We start from the raw sequence: 25,583 nt of genomic DNA, 5'->3' as shown, positions 1-25,583 counted from the left end.
TAACCCTACCCCTAACCACCTTAACCCTACCCCTAACCACCTTAACCCTACCCCTAACCACCTTAGCCCTACCCCTAACCACCTTAGCCCTACCCCTAACCACCTTAGCCCTACCCCTAACCACCTTAGCCCTACCCCTAACCACCTTAGCCCTACCCCTAACCACCTTAGCCCTACCCCTAACCACCTTAGCCCTACCCCTAACCACCTTAGCCCTACCCCTAACCACCTTAGCCCTACCCCTAACCACCTTAGCCCTACCCCTAACCACCTTAGCCCTACCCCTAACCACCTTAGCCCTACCCCTAACCACCTTAGCCCTACCCCTAACCACCTTAGCCCTACCCCTAACCACCTTAGCCCTACCCCTAACCACCTTAGCCCTACCCCTAACCACCTTAGCCCTACCCCTAACCACCTTAGCCCTACCCCTAACCACCTTAGCCCTACCCCTAACCACCTTAGCCCTACCCCTAACCACCCTACCCCTAACCACCCTACCCCTAACCACCCTACCCCTAACCACCCTACCCCTAACCACCCTACCCCTAACCACCCTACCCCTAACCACCCTACCCCTAACCACCCTACCCCTAACCACCTTAACACTAACCACCTTAACACTAACCACCTTAACACTAACCACCTTAACCCTAACCACCTTAACCCTAACCACCTTAACCCTAACCACCTTAACCCTAACCACCTTAACCCTAACCACCTTAACCCTAACCACCTTAACGCTAACCACCTTAACGCTAACCACCTTAACGCTAACTACCCTAACCCTAACCACCTTAACCCTAACCACCTTAACGCTAACTACCCTAACCACCTTAACCCTAACCACCTTAACCCTAACCACCTTAACCCTAACCACCCTACCCCTAACCACCCTACCCCTAACCACCTAAACCCTAACCACCTTAACCCTAACAACCCTACCCCTAACCACCCTACCCCTAACTACCCTAGCCCTACCTACCCTAGCCCTACCTACCCTAGCCCTACCCCTAACTACCCTAACCCTACCCCTAACCACCCTAACCACCCTAACCATACCCCTAACTACCCTAACCATACCCCTAACTACCCTAACCATACCCCTAACTACCCTAACCATACCCCTAACTACCCTAACCCTACCCATCTTAACCCTACCCACCTTAACCCTAACCACCTTAACCCTAACCACCTTAACCCTAACCACCTTAACCCTAACCACCTTAACCCTAACCACCTTAACCCTACCCCTAATTACCCTACCCCTAACTACCCTAACCCTAATCACCCTAATCCTACCCCTAACTACCCTAACCCTAATCACCTTAACCCTACCCCTAACTACTCTAACCCTAACTACCCTACCCCTAATCACCTTAACCCTACCCCTAACTACCCTAACCCTACCCCTAACTACCCTAACCCTACCCCTAACTACCCTACCCCTACCCCTAACTACCCTAACCACCCCCCTAACTACCCTAACCATACCCCTAACTACCCTAACCATACCCCTAACTACCCTAACCATACCCCTAACTACCCTAACCCTACCCCTAACTACCCTAACCCTACCCCTAATTACCCTAACCACCCTAACCATACCCCTAACTACCCTAACCATACCCCTAACTACCCTAACCATACCCCTAACCATACCCCTAACTACCCTAACCATACCCCTAACTACCCTAACCCTACCCATCTTAACCCTACCCACCTTAACCCTAACCACCTTAACCCTAACCACCTTAACCCTAACCACCTTAACCCTAACCACCTTAACCCTAACCACCTTAACCCTAACCACCTTAACCCTAACCACCTTAACCCTACCCCTAATTACCCTACCCCTAACTACCCTAACCCTACACCAAATCACCCTAACCCTACCCCTAATCACCCTAACCCTACCCCTAATCACCCTAACTCTACCCCTAATCACCCTAACCCTACCCCTAATCACCCTAACCCTAATCACCCTAACCCTAATCACCCTAACCCTAATCACCCTAACCCTAATCACCCTAACCCTACCCCTAATCACCCTAACCCTAATCACCCTAACCCTAATCACCCTAACCCTACCCCTAATCACCCTAACCCTAACTACCCTAACCCTACCCCTAATCACCCTAACCCTACCCCTAATCACCCTACCCCTAATCACCCTAACCCTAATCACCCTAACCCTACCCCTAATCACCCTAACCCTAATCACCCTAACCCTAATCACCCTAACCCTACCCCTAATCACCCTAACCCTAACTACCCTAACCCTACCCCTAATCACCCTAACCCTACCCCTAATCACCCTAATCACCCTACCCCTAATCACCCTACCCCTAATCACCCTAACCCTAATCACCCTACCCCTAATCACCCTAACCCTACCCCTAATCACCCTAACCCTAACTACCCTAACCCTACCCCTAACTACCCTAACCCTACCCCTAACTACCCTAACCCTACCCCTAACTACCCTAACCCTAACTACCCTAACCCTACCCCTAACTACCCTAACCCTACCCCTAACTACCCTAACCCTACCCCTAACTACCCTAACCCTACCCCTAACTACCCTAACCCTAACCCTAACCCTAACCACCTTAACCCTACCCACCTTAACCCTACCCACCTTAACCCTAACCACCTTAACCCTAACCACCTTAACCCTAACCCCCTTAACTCTACCCACCTTAACTCTACCCACCCTAACCACCCTAATCCTAACTACCCTAACCACCTTAACCCTAACTACCCTAACCACCTTAACCCTAACCACCTTAACTCTACCCACCTTAACTCTACCCACCTTAACTCTACCCACCTTAACTCTACCCACCTTAACTCTACCCACCTTAACTCTACCCACCCTAACCACCCTAATCCTAACTACCCTAACCACCTTAACCCTAACTACCCTAACCACCTTAACCCTAACTACCCTAACCACCTTAACCCTAACCACCTTAACCCTAAATACCCTAACCACCTTAACCCTAACCACCTTAACCCTAACCACCTTAACCCTAACCACCTTAACCCTACCCACCTTAACCCTAACCACCTTAACCCTAACCACCTTAACCCTAACCACCTTAACCCTAACCACCTTAACCCTAACCACCTTAACCCTAACCACCTTAACCCTAACCACCTTAACCCTAAATACCCTAACCACCTTAACCCTACCCACCTTAACCCTAACTACCCTACCCACCTTAACCCAACCCACCCTAACCACCTTAACCCTAACTACCCTAACCACCTTAACCCTAACCACCTTAACCCTAACCACCTTAACCCTAACCACCTTAACCCTAACCACCCTAACCCTAACCACCCTAACCCTAACCACCCTAACCCTAACCACCCTAACCCTAACCACCCTAACCCTAACCACCCTAACCCTAACCACCTTACCCCTAACCACCTTACCCCTAACCACCCTACCCACCCTAACCACATTAACCACCTTAACCCTAACCACCTTAACCCTAACTACCCTAACCACCTTAACCCTAACTACCCTGACCACCTTAACCCTAACTACCCTGACCACCTTAACCCTAAATACCCTAACCACCTTAACCATACCCACCTTAACCCTAACTACCCTACCCTACCCACCTTAACCCTACCCACCTTAACCCTACCCACCTTAACCCTACCCACCTTAACCCTACCCACCTTAACCCTACCCACCTTAACCCTACCCACCTTAACCCTACCCACCTTAACCCTACCCACCTTAACCCTACCCACCTTAACCCTACCCACCTTAACCCTACCCACCTTAACGCTACCCACCTTAACCCTAACCACCTTAACCCTAACTACCCTAACCACCTTAACCCTAACCACCTTAACCCTAACCACCTTAACCCTAACCACCTTAACCCTAACCACCTTAACCCTAACCACCTTAACCCTAACCACCTTAACCCTACCCACCTTAACCCTACCCACCTTAACCCTACCCACCTTAACCCTACCCACCTTAACCCTACCCACCTTAACCCTACCCACCTTAACCCTACCCACCTTAACCCTAACCACCTTAACCCTAACTACCCTAACCACCTTAACCCTATCCACCCTAACCAACTTGACCCTACTCCCAGGGGAAGGGGAAAATATATATTTAGGGTGTTCCATTGAGAAAGGCACTTGGCGCCAACTGTTTTATGATACACTGTTGATTGGAATGTCATTTAGCGACCACATATTACAGGGGACTACCCTTTATTCTTTATACTACCCTTTATAATTTTTGAGCTTTCTGGGACCCCTTCATCTATTTTTACAATGTATTAAAGTAGTACCTTGGTTTTAACTAGAGGTTCATCATATGAGTGGGGTAAGCATCCGTGCACCCTGTACTACTTGTGGGTAACAGTTTTTGTCCCCTTACCTAACCTTCACCCTAACCCTAACCCTAACCCTCACACCAAAACCATCAACCTAACCCTTAAGCTTAAAACAGCATTTGAACAAATTCAGGATATGAAAAAAGTCCAGACTTTTTTAGAAATGTTATTGTTTTCCAACATTGTCAGGTCATTGGGGTAAATTATAGGATATTGGGGTCCTGATATAAGGTGAGGAGGTGGAGCGAGTGGGACTGCTGAGGGATTATTTAAGATACTCTTTGAAGAGGTAGGGTTTCAAATGTTTTCGGAAGATGGGCAGGGACTCTGCTGTCCTAGCTTCAGGGGGAAGCTGGTTCCACTATTGGGGTGCCAGGACAGAGAAGAGATTGGAGTCAGTAGGAGTTATTGCATCATGGCGTGGTTATATCACAGGCAACATGACATCATAGGCCAGTGAGTGGACAGGAACAGGACACGTCCCCCTGAGGGCCCCAGACAGATGGAGGGGGTTAGCAGGGTGAGTCATTGGCCTGAGTAGGGGTACACACCATCTGGCCCATCCCAGCCCTCTCTCTGTGTGTGTGTGTGTGTGTGTGTGTGTGTGTGTGTGTGTGTGTGTGTGTGTGTGTGTGTGTGGCCCCAACGAGTACCTTACTAACCACCAAAGGGTGGTCAACAGCAGGACAGTAGCCTCTCTAAAGTTGGAGATGGACAGCGCCCCAAATGGCACCCTATTCCCTACATAGTGCCCTACTTTTGACCAGGGCCCATAGGACTAAGATCAGACCTAGTGTTCTATATGTAGTGAATTGCGTGCCATTTGGAAGACATGGACTGAGTGACTGGGCTGCCCGTACTGAAGGGAACAGGATACTAAAAGAGAAGTAAAAGGAGGGGTGTTTGTCCTACAAGGCAATATGTCTGTCTCCCTGAATCCCAAATGTTCTATACCCCTGTGAGTAGTCTTCCCCATGAAGGTGGAGGTAGCCTTTCATGGAAGTAAGTTTCTCTCCGCTTCAACAACAAAGGTAAGGTCGCAAAATACTCACTTGGCAGACAGACACCAATCACTTCACCACGTCATTCTGTTCCCCAGGGGTTAAGCATGCTCTGGGATAGACAGATGCCACCCCCCAGCTCCTATCTATCCTCAGCTGTGACTGGGCAGTCCGGGCCCTGGAGGTCAAAGTTCGCTGTAATCTAGGAGACTTGTGTTTCATTGACAGGCGGGACATGAAGGCTTGAGAACATTGACGCTCTTCTGGCCATATAACTGATTAGAGCTCAGACTACAGACAGACAGACAGACAGACAGACCAGACACTAACTACACAGATGTGACCATCTAGGGAGAGGTGACAGACAGGGAGAGAGAGGAACAGAGAGAGAAATATAGAGAGAGAGCGTCAGAGCAGACAAGATTGTTTGTAATATAAATTATGTATGAGGTCTGTGTGAGAGAGAGGGCGAGACAGACAGAGAGAGAGACCGAGACAGAGAGACAGAGAGACCGAGACAGAGAGACAGAGAGACCGAGACAGAGAGACAGAGAGACCGAGACCGAGAGAGAGAGAGAGAGAGAGAGAGACCGAGACACCGAGAGACCGAGAGACCGAGAGACCGAGAGAGAGAGAGAGAGAGAGAGAAAGGGAGACAGAGAGAGAGACCGAGACAGAGAGAGAGACCGAGACAGAGAGAGAGAGAGAAAGGGAGAGACAGAGTGTGAGTGACCAGTGGGCAGAGAGCCTTCCTGACATCTGTCTGAGCCCAGTGAGATGAATGTGATGGGGCAGGAGGGAGGGAAGGAAGGAGAGAGGGGAAGGACAAACAAGAGGACGAACACAGAGAGGAGAGTCACCTTGGAGCGAGAGAACCAGCATGATGAAAACACACGGAAAGTTGTCATCCTCACTAATTACCATGCCAGCAGGCCTGGACATCCACCTGCGACAAAGGGAGTGTGTTTGTAGGGGAGAGCGAAGTGTGTGTCTATGTGTATCAGTGTGTGTGTGTGTGTGTGTGTGTACACGTGCGTAAGTGTGTGTGTGTTTCTGAGACGCAGCGTCAGCAACACCTTTCAGGGCCAGTCAATGTCAGGGCCAGTCAGTGTCCTGTCCAGACAGGCAAGAGGATGCCCAGACAGGTCAGGGAGCCTTGGTTCCCTTCCAGCCAATGGGTCAGTAAGGCAGCTGAGTGTGAGGTCTCTCCCATGCTGGACAAATCTCTTCATATCAGACCTCGCCTAACTGTTGGCCCATTAAGGTCAGGACACGTGGGCTGCAGCCCAAATCGCACCCTATTCCTTATATACAGTGGGGAGAACAAGTATTTGATACACTGCAGATTTTGCAGGTTTTCCTACTTACAAAGCATGTAGAGGTCTGTAATTTTTTATCATAGGTACACTTCAACTGTGAGAGACGGAATCTAAAACAAAATCACATTAAAACAAATCACATTGTATGATTTTTAAGTAAATCATTTGCATTTTATTGCATGACATAAGTATTTGATCACCTACCAACCAGTAAGAATTCCGGCTCTCACAGACCTGTTAGTTTTTCTTTAAGAAGCCCTCCTGTTCTCCACTCATTACCTGTATTAACTGCACCTGTTTGAACTCGTTACCTGTATAAAAGACACCTGTCCACACACTCAATCAAATAGACTCCAACCTCTCCACAATGGCCAAGACCAGAGAGCTGTGTAAGGACATCACTACTTTTGACCAGGGACCGTAGGGCTCAGGGTGAAAAGTAGTGCACTATTAAGGTAAATGAAGTGTTTGCGTTCCCATCGTCATCAACACAGTTGGCTGTTTTAATGAAGTGTTTGCGTTCCCATCGTCATCAACACAGCTGGCTGTTTTAATGAAGTGTTTCCGTTCCCGTCCCCATTGTCATCAGCACAGCTGGCTGTTTTAATGAAGTGTTTCCGTTCCCATTGTCATCAACACAGCTGGCTGTTTTAATGAAGTGTTTGCGTTCCCATTGTCATCAACACAGCTGGCTGTTTTAATGAAGTGTTTGCGTTCCCATTGTCATCAACACAGCTGGCTGGTTTAATGTGAGACTCCAGATTTCTGTTGGATTTATTGGATTATGGCAATTACATTTGAAACTTTACATTTGAAACACCTCCCGGGTGGCGCAGTGGTCTAGGGCACTGCATCGCAGTGCTAGCTGCGCCACCAGAGTCTCTGGGTTCGCGCCCAGGCTGGGCTGGATTCGCGCCCAGGCTCTGTCGCAGCCGGCCGCAACCGGGAGGTCCGTGGGGCGACGCACAATTGGCATAGCGTCGCCCGGGTTAGGGAGGGTTTGGCCGGTAGGGATATCCTTGTCTCAGTATGTAAAAAAATGTCATAAAATGTATGCACTCTACTGTAAGTCGCTCTGGATAAGAGCGTCTGCTAAATGACTAAAATGTAAATGTAAAATGTAAACATCAGGGCTTAAATATTTTAACATCTGTGGTCAAGAAAGGCAGAGTTGCAAAGAAAAAGACATCTCGGACTGGCCAATAAAAAGGAAAGATTAAGATGGGCAAAAGAACACAGACACTGGACAGAGGAACTCTGCCTAGAAGGCCAGCATCCCGGATTCGCCTCTTCACTATTGATGTTGAGACTGGTGTTTTGCGGGTACTATTTAATGAAGCTGCCAGTTGAGGACTTGTGAAGTGTCTGTTTCTCAAACTACACACTCTAATGTTCTTGTCCTCTTGCTCAGTTGTGCACCGGGGCCTCCCACTCCTCTTTCTATTCTGGTTTGAGACAGTTTGCGCTGTTCTGTGAAGGGAGTAGTACACAGCGTTGTATAAGATCTTCCGTTTCTTGGCAATTTTTCGCATGGAATAGCCTGCATTTCTCAGAACAAAAATAGACTGACGAGTTTCAGAAGAAAGTTCTTTGTTTCTGGCCACAACAGTTTTCAGTTGTGCTAACATAATTGCAAAATGGTTTCCTAATGATCAATTAGCCTTTTAAAATGATAAACTTGGATAAACTAACACAACGTGCCATTGGAACGCAGGCGTGATGGTTGCTGATAATGGGCCTCTGTACGCCTATGTAGATATTCCATGAAAAATCTGTCGTTTCCAGCTACAATAGTCATTTACAACATTAACAATGTCTACACTGTGTTTCTAATCAATTTGATGTTATTTTTATGGCCAACAAATTAGCTTTTCTTTCAAAAACAAGGACATTTCTAAGTGACCCCAAACTTTTGAACGGTAGTGTACATCTAATTACTCCACAGCTGACAGCTCTGCTGGAATACAGACATGAAAATACATCTAATTACTCCACACCTGACAGCTCTGCTGGAATACAGACGTGAAAATACATCTAATTACTCCTACATGAAGGAACACACACACACATCCATTCTAAATCACACAGCCCTGTCCAATACAGAGAGAAGAAGTAGGCAAAGAAAGGTCATTATTCTTATTCTGTGAATAAACCCACATGCATTCCTTATGTGACAAAGCTCTCCCAAATACAGAGGCACAGAGAAATTGAATTACGCTTATGCAAATAAAAACACATCTCTTACATTATACTTCCTAGAGCTGCCGGCGGACATAACAAACAAGCTTGGATTCTTCTTCTGTCACACACACACACACAAAGCAAACAATCATCTATTTCCTGCCCCGAAAAACTCTGCACAAAAACAGACGTCGGAGCAATCTCATCATTACAATGCATCTAATCTACATCAAGCCTTTTGTCCGCGTGTTTGGTTAACCGAGCGGAGGAGTGAGCACACAGTAGGAGATGAATCTGAGAACAAGCCTTTCCTGTCTTATTTGATTTTGTACTTGGTTTCACTGCATTAGCAGTCGGTAGGAGCAACCCATGCTTGTGTATGTGCTCGCTGTTTTCTCAAATGCCTGCTTGTTTTCAGCACAGGGAAGAGCTATCTATACTCATTGTAGATGGGCTCCATCTCAATAGAGTAAAGTGGAGTTCTTTACCCGTTGCCTTCTATTCATTATCCATCTCCAGGAGTTTTCCTCACTGCGTGACCTTACCAGGAATATCCTGGCGCTATAGTTGTGGGCTATAACTAAGACCCAGTGTTTCCTATAGCCATTTAACATAGTAAGGAAAAACTCTGGTCCTTCTCATAGGTGCCACTCAAACGTAAAACGTATGCACGCATGACTAAGTGGCTTTGGATAAAATCATCTGCTAAATGGCATATATTATAGAGTGGATGGGATTAGATCGTATTTCTTTCACCTGTCAAGTCACTTTAGATCAGAGTGGAAAACGTAGTCACTGTAAATCTTCAGAAAATGTTGATCGTCTGCCATTTTACTCCTTCCACCCCTTTAGTCCCATCCTCTTCACACATGATCTAGAAGAACATGCAGTGGCTTAAACCACAGGATTTAGCCAGGCAATTCAAATAGGATTGTTTCTTTAAGCTAATGGTTCTCAGAAGTTCTAGCGTCAGCAGGCACCTCAGACATGTCATCACAGAAGGACGTGTTTCTGCTAATGAGTTTGGAGGATTTTGAGACCCTGCGGAGTTCACATCCACACAAACACACAGCAGAGAGGCGCCTCGGGGGGAACCACAACCTCCCACAGGTAACAGCTGATGACATCACTCAATTTCAAACAGTCAGACAAAACTGACATCACGGATTTGGATAGCAGCATCCCTGCCTAGAGACAGGTATGGAGAAGGACATGGTAAGCCTGAGACCTGCCCAGTGAGTGAATGAATGAGTGAATGAGTGAGCCTGTTCTGGGGAAACATGCTGGGCTGGAGACGATAAATCTTTTAAGCTCTGCAGTGGGCTGTTGGAGAGAAAGGAGGGTGGTGGGGTGTCAGATGGGAGGGGACTCAGGACAACTGGACGGGGACATGATTAATGCGCAGAGCCAAGCAGCACAGTGACACACACACAGCCAGCCAGGCAGATCGCACAAACAAGCCCCCTCCATTCCTCTCCACTCCCAGCCCTCTCATCCCACTTCTGCATAAAAATATATAAATACAAACCAGGGAAATGTCAAAACAGTATCTATTTATGGTTGCGGCTGTGGCGGTTATTGAACCTTGGGTCGAACTGAAAAGTTCAAGTGGATGTAGAGTGCCACCGCTGCTGCCTGCCGCCCGTCCGCTCGCCTGCGTTCCAGGGGAAACAGAAAACGTTTTTTTCAAACTGATCTGTTGACCTGTGTATGTTCCACATTACTCTGCGTCTTTCAGACTGAATCTCTGATACAGCAATCTGCTCTGTTGTTGTTGTGTAAGAGGGAGACACAGCACCCTATTTAAAGGTTAGTAGGCTACAATGACCTCAAGGTATACACCATGGTGTGTGTCTCAAATGAGACCCTATTCTTTATAGTGCACTTGACAAGTGCCCTATGGATCCTGGTCAAAAGTAGTGCACTATATAAGAGATAGGGTGCCTTTGGGGATATGTTGCTCTATAAAACAGTGGGATGGGAGAGTGGAGGGATAGTAGAGGAATAGTGGAGGGATAGTAGAGGAATAGTGGAGGGATAGTATGGATAGTGGAGGGATAGAGGGGATAGATAACAGACACCTTCAACAGACACCACCACAGGAATCCTATCTTCATTCCTCTACCTACCGATCTCCCAGAAGGACTGATGCATCCAATTTTTTCAGTTTTTTTTATTTGTTTTTATTTATTTATTTATTTATTTGGATAGTAGGAATAGTGGAGGGATAGTAGAGGAATAGTGGAGGGATAGTGGAGGGATAGTGGAGGGATAGTGGAGGGATAGTGGAGGGATAGTGGAGGGATAGTGGAGGGATAGTGGAGGAATAGTGGAGGAATAGTGGAGGGAAATAGGGGATAGTGGAGGGATAGTAGGGATAGTGGAGGGATAGTGGAAGGATAGAGGGGATAGTGGAGGAATAGTGGAGGGATAGTGGAGGGATAGTGGAGGAATAGTGGAGGAATAGAGGGGATAGTGGAGGGATAGAGGGGATAGTGGAGGAATAGTGGAGGGATAGTGGAGGGATAGTGGAGGAATAGTGGAGGAATAGTGGAGGGATAGTGGAGGGATAGTAGGGATAGTGGAGGAATAGTAGAGGAATAGTAGAGGAATAGTGGAGGGATAGAGGGGATAGTGGAGGGATAGAGGGGATAGTGGAGGAATAGTGGAGGGATAGTAGGGATAGTGGAGGAATAGTGGAGGAATAGTGGAGGGATAGTAGGGATAGTGGAGGAATAGTGGAGGAATAGTGAAGGGATAGTGGAGGAATAGTGGAGGGATAGTGGAGGGATAGAGGGGATAGTGGAGGAATAGTGGAGGGATAGTAGGGATAGTGGAGGAATAGTGGAGGAATAGTGGAGGGATAGTAGGGATAGTGGAGGAATAGTGGAGGAATAGTGGAGGGATAGTGGAGGAATAGTGGAGGGATAGTGGAGGGATAGTGGAGGGATAGTGGAGGGATAGAGGGGATAGTGGAGGAATAGTGGAGGGATAGTGGAGGAATAGTGGAGGGATAGAGGGGATAGTGGAGGGATAGAGGGGATAGTGGAGGAATAGTGGAGGGATAGTAGGGATAGTGGAGGAATAGTGGAGGGATAGTAGGGATAGTGGAGGGATAGTGGAGGGATAGTGGAAAGATAGAGGGGATAGTGGAGGAATAGTGGAGGGATAGTGGAGGGATAATGGAGGAATAGTGGAGGAATAGTGGAGGAATAGCGGAGGAATAGAGGGGATAGTGGAGGGATAGAGGGGATAGTGGAGGAATAGTGGAGGGATAGTAGGGATAGTGGAGGAATAGTGGAGGAATAGTGGAGGAATAGTGGAGGGATAGTAGAGGAATAGTAGAGGAATAGTAGAGGAATAGAGGGGATAGTGGAGGGATAGAGGGGATAGTGGAGGAATAGTGGAGGGATAGTAGGGATAGTGGAGGAATAGTGGAGGAATAGTGGAGGGATAGTAGGGATAGTGGAGGAATAGTGGAGGAATAGTGGAGGGATAGTGGAGGGATAGTGGAGGGATAGTGGAGGAATAGTGGAGGAATAGAAGGGATAGTGGAGGAATAGTGGAGGGATAGTGGAGGGATAGTGGAGGGATAGTGGAGGAATAGTGGAGGGATAGTAGGGATAGTGGAGGAATAGTGGAGGAATAGTGGAGGGATAGTGGAGGGATAGTGGAGGGATAGTGGAGGGATAGAGGGGATAGTGGAGGGATAGAGGGGATAGTGGAGGGATAGAGGGGATAGTGGAGGAATAGTGGAGGAATAGTGGAGGGATAGTAGGGATAGTGGAGGAATAGTGGAGGGGTAGTGGAGGAATAGTGGAGGAATAGTGGAGGGATAGTGGAGGAATAGTAGAGGAATAGTAGAGGAATAGTGGAGGGATAGTAGGGATAGTGGAGGAATAGTGGGGATAGTGGAGGAATAGTGGAGGGATAGTAGGGATAGTGGAGGAATAGAGGGGATAGTGGAGGGATAGAGGGGATAGTGGAGGAATAGAGGGGATAGTGGAGGGATAGAGGGGATAGTGGAGGGATAGAGGGGATAGTGGAGGGATAGAGAAAATAGACTAGAAAGGCCAAAAGATGCCCCAAGCATTCCCAGAATCCTGTTGTGTGTGATTTGTCTGGGTAGATGGGGAATTAAGAAGTCCAAAGCCCACCAGAGGTTTATTGGCATTTCAAAGCAGCAAACTAAAGTAAATGATCCAAGAAAAAAATTGTCACGGTTGGCGCTGAGATTAATTCCTTATCGTCTTTCTATTTTTATCCAGCAAATGGATGTGTGTGAAGAGAAAGAGCATTGGTTTTGAACACTACTTTCTCCTCCACGCTAACACCGGGGGTTTCGTTTTTTCATATATATTATTTTTAAAAAGGAAGGCAGACCATTACTATTTAATGAAGAACTATGCCACTGCTTCCATTTCCGAGTTCATTTAATGAAGTTTTGGTGTCTGAGTGGAGGGTTGCGTCAGTTTCTCTGCCCTTGCACTGTTAAATCATTTAAAGGGCTGCAGGGCACGGCTCAGAATGGATTTATCTAACGACCTTTACCTATCCTGTCCTCCCTCCTTTCCTATAATAACTTTGATTTGTGAATGTTAAAACTACATTTTTCCATTTCCCCCAAACTTCCATATGCTTGGATGCTCTGTTGAGTTATACAGACTGCAACTCCAAGTGTCATAATGACTCTTTAAAGTGCTACGCTTCTCTTTGTTGGTTTGCATTAAGACTTTGAATCAAGACATGATGCTAAATTCTATGTTGTCATCTTGTCACTAATAAAATGCTTTATTATACACTGCTCAAAAAAATAAAGGGAACACTTAAACAACACAATGTAACTCCAAGTCAATCACACTTCTGTGAAATCAAACTGTCCACTTAGGAAGCAACACTGATTGACAATACATTTCACATGCTGTTGTGCAAATGGAATAGACAAAAGGTGGAAATTATAGGCAATTAGCAAGACACCCCCAATAAAGGAGTGATTCTGCAGGTGGTGACCACAGACCACTTCTCAGTTCCTATGCTTCCTGGCTGATGTTTTGGTCACTTTTGAATGCTGGCGGTGCTCTCACTCTAGTGGTAGCATGAGACGGAGTCTACAACCCACACAAGTGGCTCAGGTAATGCAGCTCATCCAGGATGGCACATCAATGCGAGCTGTGGCAAGAAGGTTTGCTGTGTCTGTCAGCGTAGTGTCCAGAGCCTGGAGGCGCTACCAGGAGACAGGCCAGTACATCAGGAGACGTGGAGGAGGCCGTAAGAGGGCAACAACCCAGCAGCAAGACCTCTACCTCCGCCTTTGAGCAGGAGGAGCACTGCCAGAGCCCTGCAAAATGACCTCCAGCAGGCCACAAATGTGCATGTGTCTGCTCAAACGGTCAGAAACAGACTCCATGAGGGTGGTATGAGGGCCCGACGTCCACAGGTGGAGGTTGTGCTTACAGCCCAACACCGTGCAGGGCGTTTGGCATTTGCCAGAGAACACCAAGATTGGCAAATTCGCCACTGGCGCCCTGTGCTCTTCACAGACGTGACAGAGTCTGGAGAAGCCGTGGAGAACGTTCTGCTGCCTGCAACATCCTCCAGCATGACCGGTTTGGCGGTGGGTCAGTCATGGTGTGGGGGTGGCATTTCTTTGTGGGGCCGCACAGCCCTCCATGTGCTCGCCAGAGGTAGCTTGACTGCCATTAGGTACCGAGATGAGATCCTCAAAGCCCTTGTGAGACCATATGCTGACACATGCACATTTGTGGCCTGCTGGAGGTCATTTTGCAGGGCTCTGGCAGTGCTCCTCCTGCTCAAAGGCGGAGGTAGCGGTCCTGCTGCTGGGTTGTTGCCCTCCTACGGCCTCCTCCACGTCTCCTGATGTACTGGCCTGTCTCCTGGTAGCGCCTCCATGCTCTGGACACTACGCTGACAGACACAGCAAACCTTCTTGCCACAGCTCGCATTGATGTGCCATCCTGGATGAGCTGCACTACCTGAGCCACTTGTGTGGGTTGTAGACTCCGTCTCATGCTACCACTAGAGTGAAAGCACCGCCAGCATTCAAAAGTGACCAAAACATCAGCCAGGAAGCATAGGAACTGAGAAGTGGTCTGTGGTCACCACCTGCAGAATCACTCCTTTATTGGGGGTGTCTTGCTAATTGCCTATAATTTCCACCTTTTGTCTATTCCATTTGCACAACAGCATGTGGAATTTATTGTCAATCAGTGTTGCTTCCTAAGTGGACAGTTTGATTTCACAGAAGTGTGATTGACTTGGAGTTACATTGTGTTGTTTAAGTGTTCCCTTTATTTTTTTGAGCAGTGTATATGCCTGGGTGGACAGACAGTGAGAGGGGGCAGGGAGACAGACAGTGAGGGGGGGCATGGGGACAGAGTGAGAGAAGGGGGCAGGGGGACAGACAGTGTGTGTGTGTGTGTGTGTTAGGTGGGCAAACAGTGATGGGGGGGCAGATGGGAAAACAGTGATGGGGGGTGGGGGGCGGTCAAACCGGCCTGTCAGACACAGACCATTGGAGCCTGTACTTAGACAGAAGGAGAGAGAGGGTAGGGTCACGCCTAGGGGCTCTGGGGTCACTGCCTAACCCCTCAACACACAGCTAACTGAATTACATTTAGGGATTGGATAAAGCTCCTCATTGAAGATGAATGGCAGTTTTCAAATGATACGATTGAAAATCTATTAATCAATTAAAAATTGCTATTGACCTCGTGAAATGAATGACTTGAAATGGAATTGACTCCCAACCCTGCTACACACTGCGGCATAGTGCATACCGTGTCTGACCCTTCCATGGTCATCAATATTAAAGGTGGCTCTATTCCCTATAAGCAGTGTTTCCCAACTCCAGTCCTCCAGTTCCCCTTAACAACACACATTGTTGTAGTCCTGGACAAAAACACCTGATTCATCTCATGGAGGGCTTGATGATTAGTTGAATCAGGTGTGCTTGCCTGGGGCCACAACAAAAATATGTAGTGTGGGGGTACTGGAGGACCGGAGTTGGGAACCCCTGCTCCAGAGCATGATGGGTACTGGAGTTAGAGTGCTATCACAGACTAGCCAGAACCATGCATGAGAGTCACAGTCAAAGCTGACATGAATACCAAAAGGAAATCGGAGATAGGATATAGGCTTCAGGGTTTGAATTTTAATTGAAAAGGTTTTGGATACCAATGCAGACTCAGAGAGAAAAAGTATTTCCTAACCATACGTATTAATCAGTTCTTCAATGCATCACAGTTCCTTACAAAAAGTGGTATCTTTTTCTTAAAGCAGTATAGGCATCACTTCTAAATCTAGCTTTACCTTATTTAGGTAGGCTACATTTACAACCTTCCCATCACACTAAAATGAAGTTAGCAGATAGGGCTCCTATTCAGCCCTATATGATGCAATAAGGAGAGTGCCCAGCTCTTCTCCCCCTGGGCAGTGCCAGTCCCAGAGAGAGACAGTCTATTAGGAGGTGGAATAGGGCGCACTTGAAATAGGGCGCACTTGAAGCCTACTTACTTCATAACTAATTGATGAACTCCAGCACAATTACAAAGTATAATGGGTCCTTTTATCTTCACTGCAGAAGACAGAGTTTACGGTAAAAATGGTCTGGAGGTTATTTCTCTGTCTGAATGTCTGGGCTTAATGTGAAAACAGACAGAGATGATGCTTTTAACCCTCGTACATCAAAGTGCCCTCCACATCGCATTCCACTAACACTCAATAGGGTTAAACGTCAATGGTGAGAGCTGCTCTCGATGAGTCTCACACACTTTAGTATTGAAAGCTATTGGAGCTAAAATTGGGAGCACTAAGTACTAACTAATGAGATTTGGAAATCATGAGGCAGAATGTGACCACAGAGAAAACCTCCTGGTACTATGCTACTTATATGTTTATTTCTTTGGCGTTTTGTTGATTGTTTGTATTCAGAGGGCAACAGAATGTGGCTAACCAATAGAAAAAGCATATTCTGTGCATCACCTAGATTGAATTCTTACATTTGTGCACAGATATTGTCGGGTACTCCGCACCAGAAGAGGTTGGTGGGAGGAGCTATTGGAGGACGGGCTCATTGTAATGGCTGGAATAGAATTCACGGAACGGTATCAAACACATGGAAATCTAGTTTGACTCTGTTACATTAATTCCATTCTAGCCATTACAATGAGTCCATCCCCCTATATATTATTTCACCAGCCTCCACTGTTCAGCACCCATACCATCTACAGAACACCATTGTCAGTAAATCAGGGTTGTATTCATTAGTGCACACCCTAGCAAAACATGTTGCACTGTAGCTACAAAAACAATAGTCTGTTATTGGACAATTTCAAGTAGTTTCGGTCCGTTTTCTTCCTAGTGAATATGACCCTACAAGCACAATATGATCTAATAGAAACAATGAGGTGAGGATAGTTAATACCAGTAAAGACTTACGCAGCTCTCCCACTTTGAGGGTCTCACACAGCATCTTGGTCAGCTCGATGCTGCTGCGGCCGAACGGACACTCGTGCTTGTCCTCACGACTGCTGTTCTCCAGAACAATCTGGAATAGGGACAGAAAGTCACTCAATCCACCAACGTTTTTGCAAATACGTTTGTCATAAAAGTGTTTAACAGCCACCAGGCGCAGACGGACAGTCACAGAGACAGACACAAATAGGCGTCTCCACCAGGGCTGGTAACGAACTCAAACCATATGACCCTTGACCCATTAATCCAGTTAAACACACACTTTGAGGTCAAAGTTGACCAAGATGATTCATTTGGAGAGAGGCGGAGCAGGACAGGGAAAGCAGAGACAGCAGAAGGTCACCAGTGGGACAGAAAACTGGGACACAGTTTTTTGTTGTTGATTATCCCATCTCTATGGTACCATCGTAATTCATTCAGAGATTAGATTCTAGTTATTATTAATTACAGCACATTATACTGAATGTTATCTAGCACAAATGTCAAGTCTGAAAGACATTTGAATCTCAATGTGACATTGACTTTATTAGATCAAGATGTCTTTCCTTCTACGTAACCACTACAGAAGCCTCTACTATCCATTTGAACCTTGTTTGAGCCTTAACTGGTGCACTTGTACACAGCGTGTTTCATTCAGAAATCAATTCTCAATGTCCAAAAATCCACTCCAATTATAACGTTGCCGCAGCGACAAGTCCACACTGGAAAACATTATCATCCTTATCATCGCCGTGGTGACAGTTTAATTTGGGGAATTGCTGGCCGTGTTTCGTCACAGCAGCAGGCAGGGGAGAGGGATGGGCCGGCCTGTGTATTAGGTTTTATATTAGGAGGACATAGCCATATGCTATAGTAGTGGGTTGACTGAATTCCAAGGCTACATAGTGGCATTGTGTTTCAGACAGACAGACTGTTTGGTCAGAGCCCAGTGAATCTATGGAGTGAGGGACGGGCCAGGGAGTGAGAGAGTGTGTGTGTGTGTGTGTGTGTGTGTGTGAGAGAGAGAGAGATGGAGAGAGTCTAGGTCGGCAGAAGGCAGCAGGCACTGCAGAGGAATACTAGACACAAAGTAATGGACTCTAAGGAAACCAAAAGGAATTGTGTGCGTGTGGGTGTGTGCGTGTGTGCCTGTGTGTATGTTAGAGCTACTAACCCTGATGTAGGCATCCTGGTGGTGTCTGGCGAAGTACAGCATGTTATCCAGAGCCAGCATCCCAGGAGGAATCTGAGTGAAGTCCATAGCAGGGTTCACATGGTTCTAATGAGAGAGAGAGAGAGAGATGGGGGGGGGGGGAGCGAAGAGCGAGAGAGAGAGAGAGGAAAGAGAGAGCAGAGAAAGACAGAGAGAGAGAGGAAAGAGGCCAGAGAGAGAGAGGTAGAGAGGAGAGAGAGAGGTAGAGAGGAGAGAGATAGAGGAGAGAGAAGAGAGAGAGGTAGAGAGGAGAGAGAGAGGTAGAGAGGAGAGAGAGAGGTAGAGAGGAGAGAGATAGAGGAGAGAGAAGAGAGAGAGGTAGAGAGGAGAGAGAGGTAGAGAGAAGTAGAGAGAGAGAGGTGAGTCATCAGACAAACAAGACTAGGACAAGTCTGAATAAGACAAGGTTGATTGGGAGACTAATTCGATCTCTATTCTCCATCAGCACACTAACTTGTCTGAGTGAATGGAGGACATAGAGAGATGACAAGGAAAGAGAGAGAGAGCATGGAGGAGTCTCAGAGATCCAGCTGTGTAACTGTTCCTGACAGACCAAAGGAAGAACCACAACCTTTAACAATTCCCTCACCAAGTCCAAATAAGCACGTTCTCTCTAAGATCCCCGTCTACCTGGGAGACTAATAGAATCTCAGACTACTGCCCTCTAGATACAGCACTAGATCAACTGCATCTAAAATCCCCGTCTACCTGGGAGACTAATAGAATCTCAGACTACTGCCCTCTAGATACAGCACTAGATCAACTGCATCTAAAATCCCCGTCTACCTGGGAGACTAATAGAATCTCAGACTACTGCCCTCTAGATACAGCACTAGATCAACTGCATCTAGCCACCTTTATACTGTGCTTCATCACACTGTGTGTGTGTGTGTGTGTGTGTGTGTCAGTGACTGTGCTTGCATGTGTGCAAGTGTGAATGAGCCTGTAAAGTCAGAGGGATATTTTCAGGGTCTTCCACACCACTGGAGAGATGAAGTCGGCCTTATCTTATGGCAGCACACAGCAGCGTAGCAGAGTGACTTGGGTCTTAGCGAGCTGCCAAGCCCCTAACAGTTCAGGGACTTAGAGAGGAAATGATGGGCTTAGTTCCCCCTCACCATGGATACGACAGCGATATGCCACAGCTCATATACTTGAGCTCTCTCTCTCTCTCTCTCTCTCTCTCTACTACCTCTCTCTACTACCTCTCTCTACTACCTCTCTCTCTCTCTCTACTACCTCTCTCTCTCTCTCTACTACCTCTCTCTCTCTCTCTCTCTCTACTACCTCTCTCTCTCTCTCTCTCTCTACTACCGCTCTCTCTCTCTCTCTACTACCTCCTTTTAGACACCGGGAGGCAGCACAGAGCAACATGTCATCTTCTAAAACAATTAACAACAGTACTCAGGGAGAAGGGCTTGTTTTCTTTCTCCATCTCCACCCTGCGGTAGCTGTGTATGTGAGTATGCAATTTAGCATAGCTGCATTCTGCTGTAGTCCTCTGTGTGTGTGTGTGTGTGTGTACTGTCTGTAAGGCTGTAAAGCCAGAGGGTTAGAGTGTGTCTGTGTAGTTTTGTATCACGCCACACATACACAGGGCTGGATTCAGCTGCCATGCCATCCCCTTATCTGACAGTGTCCCAGTCCTCTCCCTACTAGCTATTATTTTTTTTAAGTTAAAAAAAGAGCTCCACTACTGAAGAACATGTCTTGCCTATGGGTCTGCTATACCGACACCAAAAACGAATCTAGTAAGTCCAACAGCGGAGGTTTTGGGGATGCAGAGGCTCAAACATTATTCTTGTGACTTACAATGAAGCCCACTTTTGCAGATGTTTATGTGTGTGTGTGACTTACAATGAAGCCCAGCTTCTTGTAGTCGCGGGTGTACATGGACTTCCTCTTCTCGATGCTGCCACTGTTGTTCGGCTCACACTCCACGTCGAATGCAATTCTGCGCAGCTCAAAGATGATGTCTCTTTGGGCCTAGGCCGACATAAGAGGAAAAAACATTCAGATTTAAATAGACAGTAAAAACAACAAAACGTAACAAAACATAAGCATTATTCTAAAGTAAGTGGTTTGTTACAGAGAACTTTCACTGGTATTTCTCAGGTAGAGAGAGAGAACGGGGGGGGGGGGGGGGGGGTTGGAACCAAAAATATCTACAGTTTTGATATCACTGGTAATTAGTAACCAGGTCATGGCACTATCTCTGCTGCATCCCTAGTAATAAATGATGTGGTTATCTGTAGGGATAAAAGGCAATGTTGTGCTGCCCGCTTCATTGACCTGTCAAAGGCTTTCCATACTGTTGATCACTCACTGCTAATTCAGAGGCTTTCCATACTGTTTATCACTCACTGCTAATTCAGAGGCTTTCCATACTGTTGATCACTCACTGCTAATTCAGTGGCTTTTCATACTGTTGATCACTCACTGTTAATTCAGAGGCTTTCCATACTGTTTATCACTCACTGCTAATTCAGAGGCTTTCCATACTGTTGATCACTCACTGCTAATTCAGAGGCTTTTCATACTGTTGATCACTCACTGCTAATTCAGAGGCTTTCCATACTGTTGATCACTCACTGCTAATTCAGAGGCTTTTCATACGGTTGATTACTCACTGCTAATTCAGAGGCTTTTCATACTGTTGATCACTCACTGCTAATTCAGAGGCTTTCCATACTGTTGATCACTCACTGCAAATTCAGAGGCTTTCCATACTGTTGATCACTCACTGCAAATTCAGAGGCTTTCCATACTGTTGATCACTCACTGCTAATTCAGAGGCTTTTCATACTGTTGATCACTCACTGTTAATTCAGAGGCTTTCCATACTGTTGATCACTCACTGCTAATTCAGAGGCTTTCCATACTGTTGATCACTCACTGCTAATTCAGAGGCTTTCCATACTGTTGATCACTCACTGCTAATTCAGAGGCTTTCCATACTGTTGATCACTCACTGCTAATTCAGAGGCTTTCCCTACTGTTTATCACTCACTGTTAATTCAGAGGCTCTCCTCAATTGTCCTAGACCAGGCTGCATGTAACTGGTTTAAACATGACTTGACAGATAGAACTGAATATGTATCTACTGATGGTGTTAAATCAGATTTCCTGGATATTACGAAAGGTGTCCCGCATGAGTTGCTTCTGCATCCTGTAATTCTTACTGTTTACAATAACAATATCCACTTGTCCGTAAAGAATTGTAACCTGCACCTGTATGATATTTCCCCCACGGTTGACCAGGCTCTATCTGAACTACAGTCAACCTTTATTGTATTACAGACATTTGTTATTGACCTGCAATTAGTACTAAATGCAGGTAAAACTAAATATATGTTCTCTAGAGCGCATAAAAAGACGTCTGATGATTTAATGTCCTTTGGATGGTGTCCATATTGATACTGTCCCTGTTTACAAATATCTGGGCATCTAGATAGATGAAAAGCTGTCATTTAAAAAGCACATTGATGACTTAGTTAAGAAGCTGACAATAAAAAGGGGCTTCTTCTGTAGAAATAGGTCCTGCCACTCACTAAATAGTTCCTATCGGTCCTAGACTATGGCGACATCCTCTATATATGAACGCAGCTGTCACCTCATTAAAGCCGTTAGATGCAGTTTATCATATCATTATGGGCGACACTTTTAGTATTCATCACTGCATTCTCTACCAGAAAGTTGGTCGGTCCTCTTTGATGTCACGTAGGTTGATACATTGCTGTTTTCATTTATAAAGCCCTTTTACAAATAGTCCCACTGTACCTAACATCCTTACTAAACTTTAGAGAGACAGGTCACCACACCCGGTCTCAGGGATAGCTAACTCTAGAAATTCCTTTGGTCTCCATTGAGTTGGGTACATGTAATGTTCGTGATCTTGCACCTCATTTATGGATTGATCTTAAAAATGTTCTTCAATTTGATTCAGAAAGCTGATTGAGGACCTTATTACTGATTAATGTTTTAGTTTATGTTTTTCTTTCTGCTTGCATTTTGTATTTATATTTCGATGTGTGTATTTTCTGTAATTTATGTAATTCAGGGCTCATCTGTAAAAATACTATTTGATAAGGCCTATGGCTTTTAAAATGTGATCAACAACTCGAGGGAAATTGAGTTGAGGGGGCTACTGTACTGGACCTGGTCCTGAGGGTCCATCTTGGTCATCATGCGGTCCTCTAAGAGGTTAAAGGTCAGGACCTGCAGCACATACAGCTGGTGGGCCATTTCATCATTGATTGGCTTAGGGCTCCGGATCACATTCTAGAGGAGAGAGGGAGAAAAAGAGAGAGAGAATAAGAGACAAATAATAAAAAATATAAACATTAACAGGGATATAGAAAGTAAAGAGAGAGAGAAAGAGGGGGAGAGGAAAGAGAGGAAGGCAGAGAGAGAGAGAGGAAGGCAGAGAGAGACAGAGAGAGAAAGGCAGCGTGAGAGAGAGGCAGAGAGAGAGGCAGAGAGAGAGAGAGAGGCAGAGAGAGAGAGAGAGGCAGAGAGAGAGAGAGAGGCAGAGAGAGAGAGAGAGATAAAGGCAGAGAGAGAGACAGAGCGATCGAACGGCAGAGAGAGAGAGAGAGCGATCGAAAGGCAGAGAGAGAGAGAGAGCGAGCGAAAGGCAGAGTGAGAGAGAGAGCGAGCGAAAGGTAGAGAGAGAGAGAGAGCGAGCGAAAGGCAGAGAGAGAGAGAGCGAGCGAAAGGCAGAGAGAGAGAGAGAGAGAGCGAGCGACAGGCAGAGAGAGAGAGAGAGAGAGCGAGCGAAAAGCAGAGAGAGAGAGAGAGAGCGATCGAAAGGCAGAGAGAGAGAGAGAGAGCGATCGAAAGGCAGAGAGAGAGAGAGAGAGCGATCGAAAGGCAGAGAGAGAGAGAGAGAGCGATCGAAAGGCAGAGAGAGAGAGAGAGAGCGATCGAAAGGCAGAGAGAGAGAGAGAGCGATCGAAAGGCAGAGAGAGAGAGAGCGATCGAAAGGCAGAGAGAGAGAGAGCGATCGAAAGGCAGAGAGAGAGAGAGCGATCGAAAGGCAGAGAGAGAGAGAGCGATCGAAAGGCAGAGAGAGAGAGAGCGATCGAAAGGCAGAGAGAGAGAGAGCGATCGAAAGGCAGAGAGAGAGAGAGCGATCGAAAGGCAGAGAGAGAGAGAGCGATCGAAAGGCAGAGAGAGAGAGAGCGATCGAAAGGCAGAGAGAGAGAGAGCGATCGAAAGGCAGAGAGAGAGAGAGAGATCGAAAGGCAGAGAGAGAGAGAGCGATCGAAAGGCAGAGAGAGAGAGAGCGATCGAAAGGCAGAGAGAGAGAGAGCGATCGAAAGGCAGAGAGAGAGAGAGCGATCGAAAGGCAGAGAGAGAGAGCGATCGAAAGGCAGAGAGAGAGAGCGATCGAAAGGCAGAGAGAGAGAGCGATCGAAAGGCAGAGAGAGAGAGCGATCGAAAGGCAGAGAGAGAGAGCGAGCGAAAGGCAGAGAGAGAGAGCGAGCGAAAGGCAGAGAGAGAGAGCGAAAGCGAGCGAAAGGCAGAGAGAGAGAGCGAAAGCGAGCGAAAGGCAGAGAGAGAGAGCGAAAGCGAGCGAAAGGCAGAGAGAGAGAGCGAAAGCGAGAGAGAGAGAGAGAGAGAGAGAGAAAGCGAGAGAGAGAGAGAGAGAGAGGAGAGAGAGAGAGAGAGAGAGAGAGAGAGAGAGAGAGAGAGAGGAGAGAGAGAGAGAGAGAGAGAGAGAGAGAGAGAGAGAGAGAGAGAGAGAGAGAGAGAGAGAGAGAGGAGAGAGAGAGAGAGAGAGGAGAGAGAGAGAGAGAGAGAGAGAGAGAGAGAGAGCGAGCAAAAGGCAGAGAGCGAGCGAGAGAGAGAGAGAGCGAGCAAAAGGCAGAGAGCGAGCGAAAGGCAGAGAGAGAGAGAGAGAGAGCGAAAGGCAGAGAGAGAGCGAAAGGCAGAGAGAGAGAGAGCGAGCGAAAGGCAGAGAGAGAGAGAGAGCGAGCGAAAGGCAGAGAGAGAGAGAGAGCGAGCGAAAGGCAGAGAGAGAGAGAGAGCGAGCGAAAGGCAGAGAGAGAGAGAGAGCGAGCGAAAGGCAGAGAGAGAGAGAGAGCGAGCGAAAGGCAGAGAGAGAGAGAGAGCGAGCGAAAGGCAGAGAGAGAGAGAGAGCGAGCGAAAGGCAGAGAGAGAGAGAGAGCGAGCGAAAGGCAGAGAGAGAGAGAAAGGCAGAGAGAGAGAGAAAGGCAGAGACATTTGTAAGACATTTGCGAGTGTGACATTTCTCTGTGATATGATATCACATTAGGGCTGGCGATAAACAGGAAGCGAGGGAACAAGAGAGAAAGATTAAAACCAGTGATGCAGAGGAGAGGTACAGATGGAGGGCATATGACGAGACACACTTACACTCAGTATGATGGAACGCAGCTGCTTCTGGGCTAGAATATGGGCCATCTCCTACACACACACACAGAAAGAGAGAGAGACAGAGAGAGAGGCAGAGAGAATGGAGCGAGAGAGAGGAGGAGGGAGAGGGGAGAAAGTAAGTCAGGTATATTATAATATACATATCCATTACACAGAAAACTTGTTTTACTTTCAGGAAGCTCTATATCAAAATAAAGGTGGATGATGGACAGAAAATATAAATGTTCTTGGTGGAGACACTATAAACTTCCGGAGAGACCAAAAAGTGTCTCTCAGTCTCAGTTTGATGAGTTAGACCTCCCAGCCAGTGGTGGTTGATATAAGGCATGACCATTTTAATGACACACTTCATCTACTGGAGGCTAGAAAAGGTCGCTAATCAAAGTACACTTACTGTCAGAGGACAATCAAGGATGTTCACACTGCTCTCATCAAACTACCATTACGAGTGCAGTGAGGAAAGAAGAGTCAGACAGAGAGAGAGAAGAAGGGGATGAGTCGAGACAGAAAAAAGGAAGAGAAGTGAAAAGGCAGATTTTTGTTAGTGGTGCAGATCATTATGACAGCTATGCTGTGTAGCAGTTATCTTCCTCCCCCTGATCCTAAAACACAAAGCCAA

At 46.8% G+C, this 25,583-nt stretch overlaps 1 protein-coding gene across 6 annotated transcripts in view; it reads right to left on the bottom strand.

The window, feature by feature from the left end:
* The window catches only part of LOC129830820 (engulfment and cell motility protein 1), a 231,173-nt gene that overhangs the window by 74,979 nt on the left and 130,611 nt on the right, over positions 1 to 25,583 (bottom strand). For 4 of the 6 annotated variants that reach the window (XM_055893574.1, XM_055893572.1, XM_055893575.1 and 1 more), the window contains 6 exons: positions 25,359 to 25,400; positions 24,944 to 24,994; positions 22,721 to 22,843; positions 20,420 to 20,548; positions 18,524 to 18,628; positions 17,335 to 17,443 (listed from right to left, as the gene is read on the bottom strand). In XM_055893574.1, the coding sequence (XP_055749549.1) occupies positions 17,335 to 17,443; positions 18,524 to 18,628; positions 20,420 to 20,548; positions 22,721 to 22,843; positions 24,944 to 24,994; positions 25,359 to 25,400 (559 nt within the window). The remainder of the gene's footprint in view (positions 1 to 17,334; positions 17,444 to 18,523; positions 18,629 to 20,419; positions 20,549 to 22,720; positions 22,844 to 24,943; positions 24,995 to 25,358; positions 25,401 to 25,583) is intronic. The other 2 variants (XM_055893576.1, XM_055893579.1) reach the window with 1 other exon arrangement.

The sequence above is a fragment of the Salvelinus fontinalis genome, chromosome 32 (genome assembly GCF_029448725.1).
Source record: "Salvelinus fontinalis isolate EN_2023a chromosome 32, ASM2944872v1, whole genome shotgun sequence".
NCBI classification, from domain to species: Eukaryota; Metazoa; Chordata; class Actinopteri; order Salmoniformes; family Salmonidae; genus Salvelinus; species Salvelinus fontinalis.
Note: the sequence above shows the minus strand (reverse complement) of the source record. Positions and strands in the feature narration are given on the sequence as shown.